Source organism: Halichoeres trimaculatus, unplaced genomic scaffold (genome assembly GCF_033239565.1).
Source record: "Halichoeres trimaculatus isolate MK-OKI-2021-1 unplaced genomic scaffold, fHalTri1.1 fHalTri1_scaffold_3, whole genome shotgun sequence".
NCBI lineage: Eukaryota > Metazoa > Chordata > Actinopteri > Labriformes > Labridae > Halichoeres > Halichoeres trimaculatus.
This window is the reverse complement of record NW_027437181.1, coordinates 12476432-12490252: the sequence shown is the minus strand read 5'-3', so window position 1 is coordinate 12490252 and position 13821 is coordinate 12476432. Positions and strand designations below refer to the sequence as shown.

General features: G+C 40.6%; 1 protein-coding gene across 1 annotated transcript in view; it reads right to left on the bottom strand.

The window, feature by feature from the left end:
• The window catches only part of pde8a (phosphodiesterase 8A), a 51624-nt gene that overhangs the window by 4196 nt on the left and 33607 nt on the right, over positions 1-13821 (bottom strand). Inside the window, exons 3-17 of the mRNA XM_074666127.1 lie at positions 11432-11622; positions 9838-9894; positions 9578-9632; positions 9321-9409; positions 9143-9221; positions 8671-8811; positions 7968-8056; positions 7829-7880; positions 7694-7736; positions 6456-6533; positions 6183-6253; positions 3621-3785; positions 1286-1334; positions 990-1122; positions 685-883 (exon numbers count right to left, since the gene is read on the bottom strand). Of these exons, the coding sequence (XP_074522228.1) occupies positions 685-883; positions 990-1122; positions 1286-1334; positions 3621-3785; positions 6183-6253; positions 6456-6533; positions 7694-7736; positions 7829-7880; positions 7968-8056; positions 8671-8811; positions 9143-9221; positions 9321-9409; positions 9578-9632; positions 9838-9894; positions 11432-11622 (1491 nt within the window). The remainder of the gene's footprint in view (positions 1-684; positions 884-989; positions 1123-1285; positions 1335-3620; positions 3786-6182; positions 6254-6455; positions 6534-7693; positions 7737-7828; positions 7881-7967; positions 8057-8670; positions 8812-9142; positions 9222-9320; positions 9410-9577; positions 9633-9837; positions 9895-11431; positions 11623-13821) is intronic.

Sequence of the window (13821 nt, the reverse complement as noted above, 5' to 3'; positions counted from 1 at the left end):
CAACACAAGCACAATAAGGCTCTAGATCAAGCAAAAAAGCAGATTCAACATAAACATAGTTGCACAACTATAGAAAAGGACATTTCTTCTATTATGACAAATATTTAACAATACAATTTGACTAATGAGACAAAAGCTGGCCTCATTTTTTTCAGGCATCAAGCTAAAAACATCAGTCATGTTTTCTGTGTAATTTTTTAGCAATTTTACAGAACTATAAAAACTTGAAATGTTCAAATGTTCAAATAAAAAACAGGTATTTATTCATTGATCATTAAATTAAGTGCTCATTTTCAAATTAATTTGCACCATAACCAAGCCGCTAACCTGTAGACTTCCAGGGATTCATTAACCTTGGGTGATGTAACTTCACAGTTCAGTGGCTAAGCCAATGAAAGATCACTGGACTGAGATCAGAAATAGACAGTTTTATAATCAGATTAGCCAGTGCGTGGCCTAAACCAGTGAGCCACTGACACACTTGGGTGAAACCATGACTCTATTGGATAACAGATGCTGAGACGAGACATCTGACCCTCAACCTGAGCCCAGAGCTGCTCTTTATGGAAGAGAGGTCGAGAATCTTTGAGTGTTCAACAACCAATGAAGAGAAAAACACTTGTAAACAAAACAGTTTCTCTTAGACACACTTAACAACCACAAACTGTCTATATGTTTATTTACCTTGACCCTCTCTTTGCAGAGAAAATATGCCGTTGCATGCAAGACATCAGCAGCGTGAGAGGAGTTGTGGTAGGAGTTACTGGAGTGGTAGTTAGCTTCAATCACTTGTAGCCAGGAGCGCAGGGTGGCCTCAGGACAGTTCAGGTACTCACAGACCCCAAAACGGGAGAAGATCTTCAGGCCCAGGTAGGTCAGAGGCCTGTTGGAAGAAGTCTAACATGAACTTTCTTCCCAAGTTTTTGTTCAACACTTCAGGCATAGCGATAAATTCCCCCCTGTAGCCCCTATCATTGTCATCTCCTCACCGTTTCATGGTTGCAGCTTCCAAGTTAACAATGTCAAAGTCCCAGGATTCTTCGTTCTCCATGGTCTGGGCGATGCGAGGGGGGATGTCATTTAGTGACAGGGGAGTTGTCAAGTGACTGGGGATGTGAGGTTCTGTGAGAGGAGATGAGATAAGAAACATTAAGAAACAGATTCATAAGAAATTATATGAACTACATGAGGAAAAAGAATCTTTTCCAGATTACAGCAGATAAAAAAACTCTAAAACACAATCTACTTATCCTAGTCTCTCTTCTGCATGCTTTGTATAACGTACGTTTCGTAGACAAGATGTATTCATTTCCTGACAATCTTCGTAAACCATCCTGTGGGGAGAAAAGAAAAGAAAGTGTCAGAAGGACAACTTGAAAACTGGACTGCGAACAAATGACTCATAAAGTCACCATTCACACAGTGTATGAATTCATGTGTGAATGCATACAGGATCACAGCAACCAAGTCTTCTGATAAGGAATGATTGAGCTCAGTTTGGATGCACTGTAGTAAATTGTTTTAACTTGTGAATTTTTTTCTGGAATAAAGCTGTCAATTAATATCCTCTATGCTAAATTTAGAGGACTCATCATCGATAGACCCATTCTAATCAAATAGCCAGTGAAGTTAAGTTTGTTGCAAAATTACTCAGGAGACAGTAAACTGTTTTTTTTTTTAACGTTCGTTAATTGCAATAAAAATATGCATGCTGACTGAACCATACTCATAAACTATGACTGGACATTAAATGAAACTTGTTCTTCCAGATTTTCCAGACAAGCCCTTCGATGCGAGTTCTTCCGTCTTTGCTATGACACAACATTCTCAAAGTTGTTATGTTGACACCTCATATTGTTTCCCCAGCAGCACACAGAGGGAGGGGACAGGAGGAGGCTGTTAAGCTGAGCTTATTAATGAAACCAAATTATTTCCATATTTATGAACTGTGATGATAACTGTGTCACACGTGACAGCAAGTTAAGTTATGAACAACTGCCAGGTAATCTACAGTTAATTATTTCATGATATCGTATGTCTTCCTCCTGTCGGTGCTGCATGCTGGGATCATAAACTGAAGCCTAACAGCGGGGTGACACATCAGCGCCTGAATAATCAAACACTGTTCTCAGTGGTTAGAGGTGTGCTGATCTGGCTCTTGCTGGACGTTGATTTACACCAGCTGTTAATAGTTGAGTGTAAGTCAGAGATCAAACAGTTTTTAGTTACAAGAGCATTGCAGGATTACAACATGCACAGCACTGCAGGAGACCCACATGAACACACACACACACACCTCCTTGCCTGCTCTAACACTACACATTCTGCCTCTATTGCTGAGGAGAGTCAGAGGCAGAACAACTTTGTGCCACCATTATGCCTCAGTGCGTCAAGCACTGTAGCCGAGACTCAACAGATGTAAACATCCCGCCTTGGGACGGCAGTACGTGAGAGAAAGAACGAGTTAAAGAGCTGAAATTAGAGCAAACTAAAAATGTACTTTTAAGCAGAACAACATCATGGACTCAGGCCACTTTGTCATTTAAATGTGGGAAAATTAAAAAGGATATACTGTGAAGCTTCAAATTCTCTTCAACCACATTTCAGCCAACAGTCAGGTCTTCATGGAGCAGCTCTGAATTAACCACTCATTTTGGAGCATGATACATATATTTTGGGCGTGAGTGAATTCAAGGGCGTGTGTCACTGAGTGAAATATTTACTTCACAAGCGAAAAGGAAAAGGAGACCGGCTCATCTTTGACCCGAGCATTGTCTGATGGTGGTGCTGCCTCTGTACACACTGGTTATTTTAAGTCTCATCCCTAGAAAGATTACAGCTCCTCGCTCAGTGTCTTCTGAGGTGAGACCTGACGCACCTCACCACAACAAAAAAGAGACTAAATAAAGAAAACAATTACATCTTCGTCTAAAGAGACCGTATTTAAATGTTCATCCTGACCTAAGCTTACACCAAATATTTGACTGGTTTTGTAAGCCCTTATCAGTCACGCAGACAAAGTGTTTTGTGGGGAAATGATGTGTAACACCTCTCTGCCTCTGTGTGTCTGTAGTACATGTATAAGTTAAGCCATGCTCATTCATCTGATCCAAAGAACAGGATGTTTCCAGGCCTGCGGAGTAAAGAGGAAGAGGTTCATGTGAGTGTGACTGTGTGCAGCAGTCTGTGTGCAGAGAGACAGAGACAGAGAGAGAAGGGGTGGGGTGGGCTTTCCTCTCCAGCCTACAGGAGCACAAAGGACAATCTAACACTTCCTCTGGGGTTGTTGCCAAGACTGCCAACTTGGCACTCTTTCTACTTGTGGACTTCACCATTGCTGTCTGTTAATCTCTGTCTCTTTCTCAGTCCCCCCTCAAAATATGAGCCCCACAAAAACAAAAGCACACATAGACACTAGTGACTCTGTTGCTTTGATTCAACATATTATCACAGTGGCCACTTTAGGGACACTCTCACAGTCATGCATGATATCACAGTGGAATCCTGTGAATGCTCTGCGTGTGTGTTATCATATTCAATTCATTTGCAGGGGAAGGAAACTGCTTGGGTGTTTCAGACTTCTTGAAGCAGCGGCATGCTTTCAAGGATGTGCTGCTTACCGTCATAAGGCCCCCAACCAGGTCATTGGTATGGGGATCCTCATCCTTGGTGCCTAACTGAGGGGAGTAGAGCTCAGTGGTCCTCAGGATCTCCAGTACCCGATCCAAGGCCTCTGCCACAGGCATAGGACTGCTTTCCTGTGCTGCATTGATGATGTTTATTACCTGGATAACAGAAAAGTAATGTTAAAACAATGATAACTAGAAAAATAATCAGAGATCACAGACCTCCGACATGCATACTGTGGTTGTCATGCAACACTGTAGTCCTACTTTAATGTTATTCTCCCTTTCAGCAGACTGTCTGCTATGATTTGGTGTTAGTTGCAGGTTTGTACGATAATCTGTTACCTGACACTGTTAAAAAATTATGATGACCCAGTACATATTTCATATTACAGATCTTAGTATCCAGAATATTGCCAGGATCTGGATCATACTTTTACATCTGTCAGAAATTATGGTGACCTTGTCCTGCATTGTTGTGCAAAGCAATCCGACCATTTATCGCGGAGTTATATACACATATGGTGAAAACGGCTCTATCGCACAATGATAAAGAGTTCTTTAAAATAGTCCTGGACCCACACGGTGATCCAGATCACCTCCAAAATTTAATCACTTCTTCCTTTTCCCATTTTGAACATTTCCTGATATTTCATCAAGACCTGTTCGTTACTTTTTGAGTTATGTTGTTCACAGACAGACAGACAAACTCTGATAACTAAAGAAAGATTTAAACAATTCACAACAATATCAAGAAGGCAAAGCAAGTCTGAAACCATAAACTCAGCACTGCAAAGTTTCAAATAATCAATTCAATCACTATAATGTCAAATAAGCCAGATTCTCAAAGAGACACAAGTTCCTTCCCAAGTTTGCCACACATGTAACACTCTATGCCTTGATGTTTGAGGCACCCAAAACATGTAAAAGGGACAAAAGGGGAGCACATACAGCAAGGAGCAAGCCTTGAAATGCTCTGAAATTATAGCAGTAAGATGTTCTGATCCATCCACTTCATGACAGAGAAAAAGGGACTGAAATGGGACGTTGCTCTAGCTCAGCTGGTAGAGCACTCGTTCTGACAGATCCCAGTCTTGGACCCTGATCTTTGTCCTTTTGCTGCATATGTTTAGTTTAGTTTATTCACACACTCATCATCCAGAAGATACAATACAATACTTAGAGTATACAACAAGCATCTATTCCTCATTATTACTATTATTATTTTTATATACAATCAGGTGTGTGAAAGGGGTCTCCCCAAGGAAGCTATTTAAAGCTTTTAATAGGGGGCCCGGTTAATCATATCATCTCCTACTTCTGCTCCCCAGATTTCCTGTCTCTCCTCAGCTGATCTGTCATGTTCGAAGAAAAATCCCTGAAAAGAAAATCTAGAAACACAAACCTACTTCTGTTAATCTGTTTCAAAAGCATCTTTAGTTGTTTGACAACAGTCAAATTATTACGTTACATACACTGAGTCCAAGTATGGTCAAGTTGTCTGTGCATAAATATGAGACACATGGTGAAACAGCTCACCTAGCTCTGTCATGAGGTCAGGACAAACATTTGTTGTTGTTTTTGTTAAATCAACACAAAAAGGAAATGTCAAAACAGTCTGGTACATGAAGTTAAACCACAAAGTCCTGATTTAATATAGGCCTAACAAACAAGATAAGATGTTCCAGTCAGTTAGCTTAAGAGGAGCTTTTAAGGGCCCTTTAGAGTAGTTTCCATTCTTTGTTTCCATTCTTTGTGTTAAGCCAGGCTAACCAGCCCTAGCTGCATTATTAGGAACACATTATACCGTATTATTTAAAATATGACACTTTTATTTGAACTTGAAAAGACTTTTCAAGACTAATACTCTTATAAAGATATGAGATAAAAGATGCTAAGTGGACAATGTTTTTAACAATAATAAATTATCGTTTGTTTTAAATTGTCTAAAAGTGGAAAAGCAAAAATAAACTGGCCCTGAAGTATGATACTTGGAAACAAATTGTTTATTTTATGCCCTTAAACATCAGCGTGGATGTTCTAAAAAAGGGCACCTGTGGCGAGGTCAGCGAACATGTGCAGAAACACAAGTTCTACATAACTCACTTACACACACTCACACACACTCACGCTCACACTCACACACAGAGGCAGCAGCTCTATCGGTGCTTTATTCTGTAGAGGATGATGCCTACAGGGACTGACTCCACAGTCAAATGATACAGCAGTGGAACTGCTGTGTGTCATATGACCCATCCCTGGGGACTTTCTCTGTTCCTGACTATCCAGGCTGCAAGCTGCACAAACCACATAAACCACAGAAACAGCAGGTCATGCTGGTCCAACATGCTTTCCTGTCTTGTGCATGAAATGTGGCATTTCATCTCCTCTCGACACAGTACGCCCGGCCTCTAGCCTGCATATCCAGCTGCGGTACAAGAAAAGCTTACGGCTGTTTTTAAACTGAAGTGTTCAGTCATGAGATACAACACTTCAGTACTGTGCTGATCATATGATGTATGCTCTAAGGGAGGATGGAGAAGGAGATGAACCCACCTTGGTGATGGGAGCTTCTATGGTCATGGAGTGGATTCGAGCCATTGAGGAGTGCCTTCGCTGTGAGCTCCCTGTCCGAGAGAATGAGACACAGCACAACAACAGCTTTGTGTTTTAATACATCAACAATTAAAAAAGCACTTTCTACTCTCTTTCTAATGAGTGTTTTTGTGTTCATGTCCAATCAACTCCTAACACAAACAGACAACTGGGAAGGTTTCATCAGCTAACAAACGCCCAGAGTTTACATCGCTAGTCTCCCTTCACTCTCACCATCGCTCCCTCGAGATGTTGTAGATCTGACGTCCAGAGAGCCTTTCCTCCGGTCTTTGTGCTTACTGGGTTGGATGTCTAAGGAGTAGACAACACCTTACTTTAACACACACATAAACATATACCGTTAAGTTAAGTGAAAACTAACTGTAACCTGCAGTGCAATATTCCTGGAGAGAGGATGTGGTATGTTTATCAGAAGAAGCACACCTGATCGTAACCTGACAAAATTTCGGTGACGGTTTTAAATTGAAACTTTTAATATCTTTTTTATTTCTGTTGTAACATCCATCCTTGGCATCAAAGATGCCTAAAAGGTGTCGTATTGTCAACAAATACAAAAAAAAAGGAAAAAAAAAACAAAAAGAAATCCCAGCAGATATATAACGTTTAAACATTTCTAATGGTTGTTCAGCTTTATCACAATAAATAATGCAATATAGAAGCTTCGATAACTCTGACTTCAGAGAATTATGTGCCCCAAATCGATCAACTTGTCTATCTTTGTAGTAAAGTAAGACCAAAACCACAAAATCTAAGTTGGTGGTTTGTTTCAAAGTGGTTATCAAATGACTAAATCAATATTTTTGAGGACACAATATGACATGAGGGATTAGAAACAATAAATAACAGTAGGAACCTTTTTGTTTTTCTGCCTTGGACAATCTGTAAATTTCAGTTTTTAATTTGAAATGAGAAAAAATGTGGTTGCAAGCTAAAGTTTGCAAACACAGCAAAAAAGAAAATTACTCTCTTCTCATCAGCTACAGATAAAGCAGCGTAGGTCTAAAATGTGGGCAACTAAACAGTGATTCACTGGTGTGCTAGCAACAACTTTTTCTACATTGTTTGACCATCACAACAGCCCCATTAAAGCAAATCTCTTGCGACTAATGTCTGATTAAAGTTTGGTTATAACAGTTGCATCAAGTGGGTTGAGACCAGCATCATTTGTCTATCTCTTCAATTGTACAATGTGTTTCTTGATGTAAACACAACACTGGTTCTGACATCATTTAACCTTGTGACACATCACAAGTGACTCTTTCACAGGAACAACCTCCTTTATTTGAATAAATGACCAACCATGAAGACTGAAATGAGTGTGCATGACTTAATCACATTTTAGGAGCTGAGCTTTATAAATCATTGTAACATTATTCTATCACTAAGAAGAGTTCAGACAAGGTTTTTTTTCTCCACATATTTCCTGTTGAGAATTTTAGAGTTGATCTTACCTGTTTGGGACTCTGCCTGCACACGTTCACTGGATTTATCACTCTGCAGAAACAGAGGAGAGAAACATATTGATAAGCAGGTGGGTAAGCTTCTTAAATTTATTTTCAATCGATCCAACTGCAGATTAATCTCACCTTATTATTATCATTTAAAGGCCAGTTGATAGACACATAGTGTCTGGTTTTTCTGTAAATGACAGAATGAAACAAGTATGCTATCATTACTCCTTCATATTTTGGCCTGTATAAGACCAAATAACCCAAATGTACTGACCCTCCCTGTCCAATTACAGGTGTGATCTTCACATTTTGCTGAATGCTGTCTCCATTCTTCTTTTTGGCATAATAAATCCCCTGCCACTCCTGAAAATAAAGCAAAACAAAGGAAGAGGACATGTAAATAAACATAAATATAGGCAGGAGCTATGATAAAATAAGCTGAAATATTCAGTATATGAATATCCTCAGAGTGGATTGGGACCAGGAGGAGCTGCCCTGACTATGGTGCATGTAAGGTGGTGAGGTGTGTTAGGTCAGAGTATTTCAGGGGGTAGCGAGTTGGCTTTAATGGATGAGGGGAGCGCTCCTGGAATCCACCACGCTTGTTTCATGTCCCCCCCACCTACAGACTGCTGTGCCAACTTAAAAAGGGCCTTCCTGCTGTTCGCCTGTCTGGGACTGACCTTCGCTCTCTGTGTAGTAAGATTACAGCAAAGCCATCAACCTGTGCACATGAAACAGAGCTGCTGGACGGCTGGTGGTGCAGACTTACAGCGCACATGGATGCACAGGCACGCATGCATGCACAGACATAAAAGGCTTGAGCAGAAATCTACAGTCCTGACAAGTGATCTGATTGTGATGCAACACCTATGTTAATTACTGTATACACAAGCATGTATTTCCTGTTAAGCTCCTCAGTGTGATCTGGATTACCTCACTCAATATAATGTTGTAGTTGAATGAACTCATCTTACCTTTCCTTTCCGTATGCAGGAATTTATTGTTTCAAGGAGATCAGGCTTATTCTTCTCACTTTTAGGCACTTCTATTATTTCCTTCCCTATTAGCTCGCCTTGTTGGTAGCCCATAATAGACTCATAGGCAGGGTTCACGTACTGTGGAAGAGAAGCAGCATGATCATTTCAGACTGATCTCGACTGAAAGTCATGATCAGTAGGAACATGAAAACCTTTGATGACATATGAAACAACCCAGATAAGGAACACATTCGATGGTATTTAAAGAAGCACAGGCTGAAGGTCTTTAAGGTTGACAAAAGGAGCCATTCAGAGGGACAGCAACTGTAACTGTCAGCACTGAGAAACTTGATCACAAGACATGAATGCGAGAGAGAAGGAGAGATAAAAAATAGACAAGAAGAGCGAGGTCAAGGAGGGCAGAGGGAAACAAACTAAATACGAAAATTTTGGTTAATAGTAAACCCACCTGAATGACTTGATCTTCAGAAGTGATCTCTATGGCCTCTTGGCTTTGTTCTAGAGCTGTGAAAATAGCATTCCCAGCCCTTGTTTGGGAAAAATGACACATAATCATTGTTTTAGTATCTAAAAGTCAGTGTTTCAAGCATCATTTTAACTAAAACACTCCATGGTGTATGAGTTACCTCAGTTTGAACTGGGCCCGCACCTCCCCGTGCTCCAACTGTAGCAGCTCATTATAGCAGGCCATCATATTGGCATTCTCCACATATCTCTGAGGGTCAGAGGGCAACAAAAAGAAACACTGATCAATCACAAACAACTTAAATCCATTTTCCACGTCAATATTTCTATTAGAGGACCTGTTATAGTGCAATAGCTCAAAGTGATTCATGCACATGACTCTTGAGCAAAAAAGGATCTTTAGCACAACATTACTCACCCTATTAAAGCCAGCATTGATCAGGGGCATCACAGAAGCTTCCTCTCTGTCTGGCCTGAAAAATAAAGTACATGTTTACACCAAAACATCACTATGACAAATCCTTGTTCAGAGAACATCAGAGGTTTTCTCTATACATGATAGGCTTCAGGCCCAAATCCCTCCACAAAATATCCTTTATGAATTAAGACAATACTCTGAATCACAAGCCACTTGGAAAGACGTAGCTAAAGGGAGAAAGCACAGGAAGTTGTTCCTACCTTTTCACAACAGCGACTATCACAGTGTTTTCTGAAGAGCTGACCGCTCTGATTGACCTACATGTAAACAGAGAGAGCCTCTTTAGCAAGTGAGCAGACTGGTGGAAAAGCTCATGGCATCAAATCAATGTATTTTTCACTTTTTCATGCTTCGATTCTCCCAGGCAGGCAGGGCCCTGTGGCGGAGCTCTGCGAGCAGGCCTAGGCCTCTGAAAGAATGCTGTGTACAGGGCCACTCATCCGCTGGTGGTTTTCCCCTGCCAGTGGTCATAAAAGGCCCTTTAGTTCCCCTTTGGAGCCTGTGCGTGTACACTGAACATATGGATTGGCCAAAATGAATAGGGTTAACATACACGCTGGGCAGGGCGAATGAATGTTTGTAAATGTGTTTTTGGTTTGGGCAGAGGCTAAAGATAGAGGGTGGTATGGGCAGGCACTGCTCATTTCTCACCAACATGACTCCACTAGGTAGCATGAGAGGCAAGTTAGTGAGCCCAAAGTGAGCCAGTCATTTACCCCTACAAAAGCTCATGGTCATTGTCAGAATGTACCATCATTAAAAGTGGACTATAATTGGTCCTGGCAAGACCATCTGGTCTGAGTTGTGTCATAAGTCTTGGAAAACTTCTACCATCAAGAGTTTAACTGAATTGCAACCATGGACCCCAAACCTGTAATCCCTCACCAAAAGCACATGAACCTAAAGGCTGCTTGTAAAGATTTTACATTGTCAAAATAATTTTGAGAAAAAAAAAGTAATTATATGTGACTTTGTCTATATCACGAGCCAGTGGTATCACCTCAGCACACATTAAGATGTACAAACTCTGAGTGTGAAAAAAAAACAAGATTCCCAGCGAGCAGTGAGGATTTAATACAGCTAGCTTACAGACACGAAAAAAAAAGGCTTAAATATTTAGCTTAGCTTGATGGAAAATTGTTAAGACAGCCAAGTTGAATCTCTTGAAATATCAATGGCAGAAAATTTATACAAATACCAGTCAGAGTTCAGTTGAAATGGTTTGGATTAAATGTTTAAACAGACAGCTGAAGTGAGAAATAACATGATAGCTTAATAGTTAGCTAGGAGTAAGGGACAGAGGCTTGAAAAAGTTGATAATTCAAAGGGTTAAGGGTTGAAATACTACACTTAGCAATGTAAAACAGGTTAAAACAGGATACTAAATGAATTTATAAAAGATGTAAATAGTTCTCCAAAATAAGGGGGTATGGGAAGATAAAGCTAGGGAAGTGCTAAAATTCTAACTTAGCAAAGTAACTGACATTGGTGTAAATATTGTATGTCCAAGTGACTTTAAAATGCAGGAGAATTTGAAATAACTTGTTGATAAGGGTTTGAATTGGCTGGCTAAAATAGATAAAAGTAAAGACAAGATGTCAGAAACAATCGGCTAACAGTCCAAAGTAGCGAGTAGCTAATCAGCTAATGGTCTCAAGCAGCATCCAACTCAAACAGTTCAAATTTTCACTGAAATACAAAAGATGGAGTCAGTTTTTAGTGTATGTGATGGAACTTTTAAAAAATACACGACATTTCTCTTTAAATCCAGCACAATGGTAGAGACTGTCTTACCGGCATAGTGCTTCAGCGTCAAAGTGTCTGGAATGTCTGTGGTCAATGATGATGAGGTCGTGATGCTTCTCCAAGAAGCATTCAAGAGCCGACTCGGGTGTCCGTGCCATGCTGCACCTGAAGTTGGCCTTCTCACATGCCCAGCAGAAGCCATTACTCTGACTGTCCTCTTTGGCAAAAACTAAAAGTACCTGCAAAAAGGAAAGATGAATTAGCACATGTGTCCAGCCGAGTAATTTCCAATGTCATGTGACCTGTTGCAAGGTCACACTGAAAGCTAGTCCTGAAATTCTCCAAGTGTTTTGTTTGGTTAAGCCCAGATTAAGATATCAGTTGTTTTCTATTCAGCAAATCTCACAGATAACAAAAAAATTACCAAGTGACTTTAAGTTCCTGTTCCAACTAGTTAATTAATTTACCAAACACCCCATGATTGATCAGTACTTTCAATACTAGTCCAAAATTCAAAATGTAAATCATTTAACAGAGAAAAATTGAGTGATATGTGCCCATCATAGTAGCAGTGGTTTCGAGATATTAGTTGAAAACAGTGTCAACTGAATTTTATTATGCATAACTGAGTTCATGTTGTGTTTTATGTGATGATTTCAGCTAAAATGAAGTGAAAACACAGCTACAATAAGATGTAATTCTGGTGCCTTGGTGTATCACAGCTCTGAGATGTCAAGTCATCAATGATGTGTTCATGCTCATTTGTGTCATCCTGATCAGGCTGCAGTGTGGGCTGGACTGTGACCTCAGGCCTCCAGCGGACGGACAGGCCCTGATTGATCAGGCTCGGCTTGCGCTCGGGTGCGTCACAGGTTTTATTGTCCGCTGCCGTGATCTATGACACAATTAGTCGAGGTGGCCTTGAGTGACTGCAGCCCCTCCCACCCATCTGCCAAGGTTGTGGCAGAAAGTGCTGCTGTTACTGTCAAATTGGCCATTGAGAGCTTGCGCGCTCTCTCTCCCTCTGCCAGCATACTTTCATATAACCCTCACTTGCGTAAATACCGGACCAGAGATTTAGGCCCGCCTCCAAGAGCAGTGCTGCACTAAGAGTAGATTCATGAGTCACTCTCTCAAACAGACGTCATCTCCCACTGTTGGCAGGGAGCAGAATGAACGTAAAGAAGGAAAAGTTTGTTCTGCAGTTTTTAGTTTGCATCACACCTGTAAAATTGAGTTAGGGCACAAAGACCCGACTTTGTGGGGAAAACTGGAGCCTCTGTCCCTCGTACAATGAAGGGACAGACGACTGGCTGTGCTGATGCTTTTCCTTTTGATTCATTCTGACGCTCACTGTTGCTTAATTAAGTACCAAAAGGCCTGAAGCAGCAAGGACTTGCGCCTTAGGAGAGGGGCGTTGCTAATTCAAACCATATTCCTCTCACGGATATTTTCCCTACAAGCGGCAATAAGTGTCCAGGTCATAAATACATCACCACCAAGTCCAGCAGCTATGTTTGGTACGCACAGGGAATCAGATAAGAATTCCACATTGGTATGTTGGTAGAAAAGTCAACATACTGCAGAGGTGGAAGAATGGGGATATATAGGCTGAGATAAGGTCTCCTCAGGAGCCAGAGCTGAAAAGAGGTAGATTCATGAGGTTACTCTTCTCATGATCCAAAAGAGCACAATGTTACAGGGCTACAGGAGCACTTAGATAAGCTAGGACTAGTTCAACTGGAGGTAGCACGTTTTTTTTTGGCGGTGTCTGATTTCTTTGTCTAAAAAACATGATTGTTGAAAAAAAAATCAAAAAGTGAGGGCCTGACCAGATCCTGTAAGTGCTGAAAAAAGAGGGAGGAGTGGAGAGTAGGAGGGCATGACAGGATCAGCTGTGAGTGACAAAAACAGGAAGGGGATATTTCTCTACCTCGTTTTCCTCCTGGTCACACTGGAGCTCATCGGACAATAAAGCCGAGTCGGTGCACTCATACATGGCATTGAATCACAGGACGTCTGATGTGTTGTTGGTGCTTTCCTTTTGCTCACTGACTGCATACCATATCTATGACGGTCAATTGTTGAATTTTGCTGTTTTAAAAATAAATTCAAAATAAATGTGCTGTATAATCCTGACACAGACGAGTGTAATACATAAAAATACTCTTAGAATAGTCAACCGTTTACAAAACTTGACAATTTTCTACTGTCAAAAATTTATGAAGATTTTAGTTGCTTTGTGTGATTTTTGCCTATAATTTTATCTTTATGTTCTCTTTTCTTTAGATCATGAAGAAATATTAATGTGTGATTTTTTCTGATTTTATTTAGACCAAACACTAAATTATTGTTTAAAAGTCTGAATTTAGTCTGCTGCCTTCAAACCTTCATCAGACAGGACAGCCTACATTCTCAGAGCTTAGATGAATAAAAGG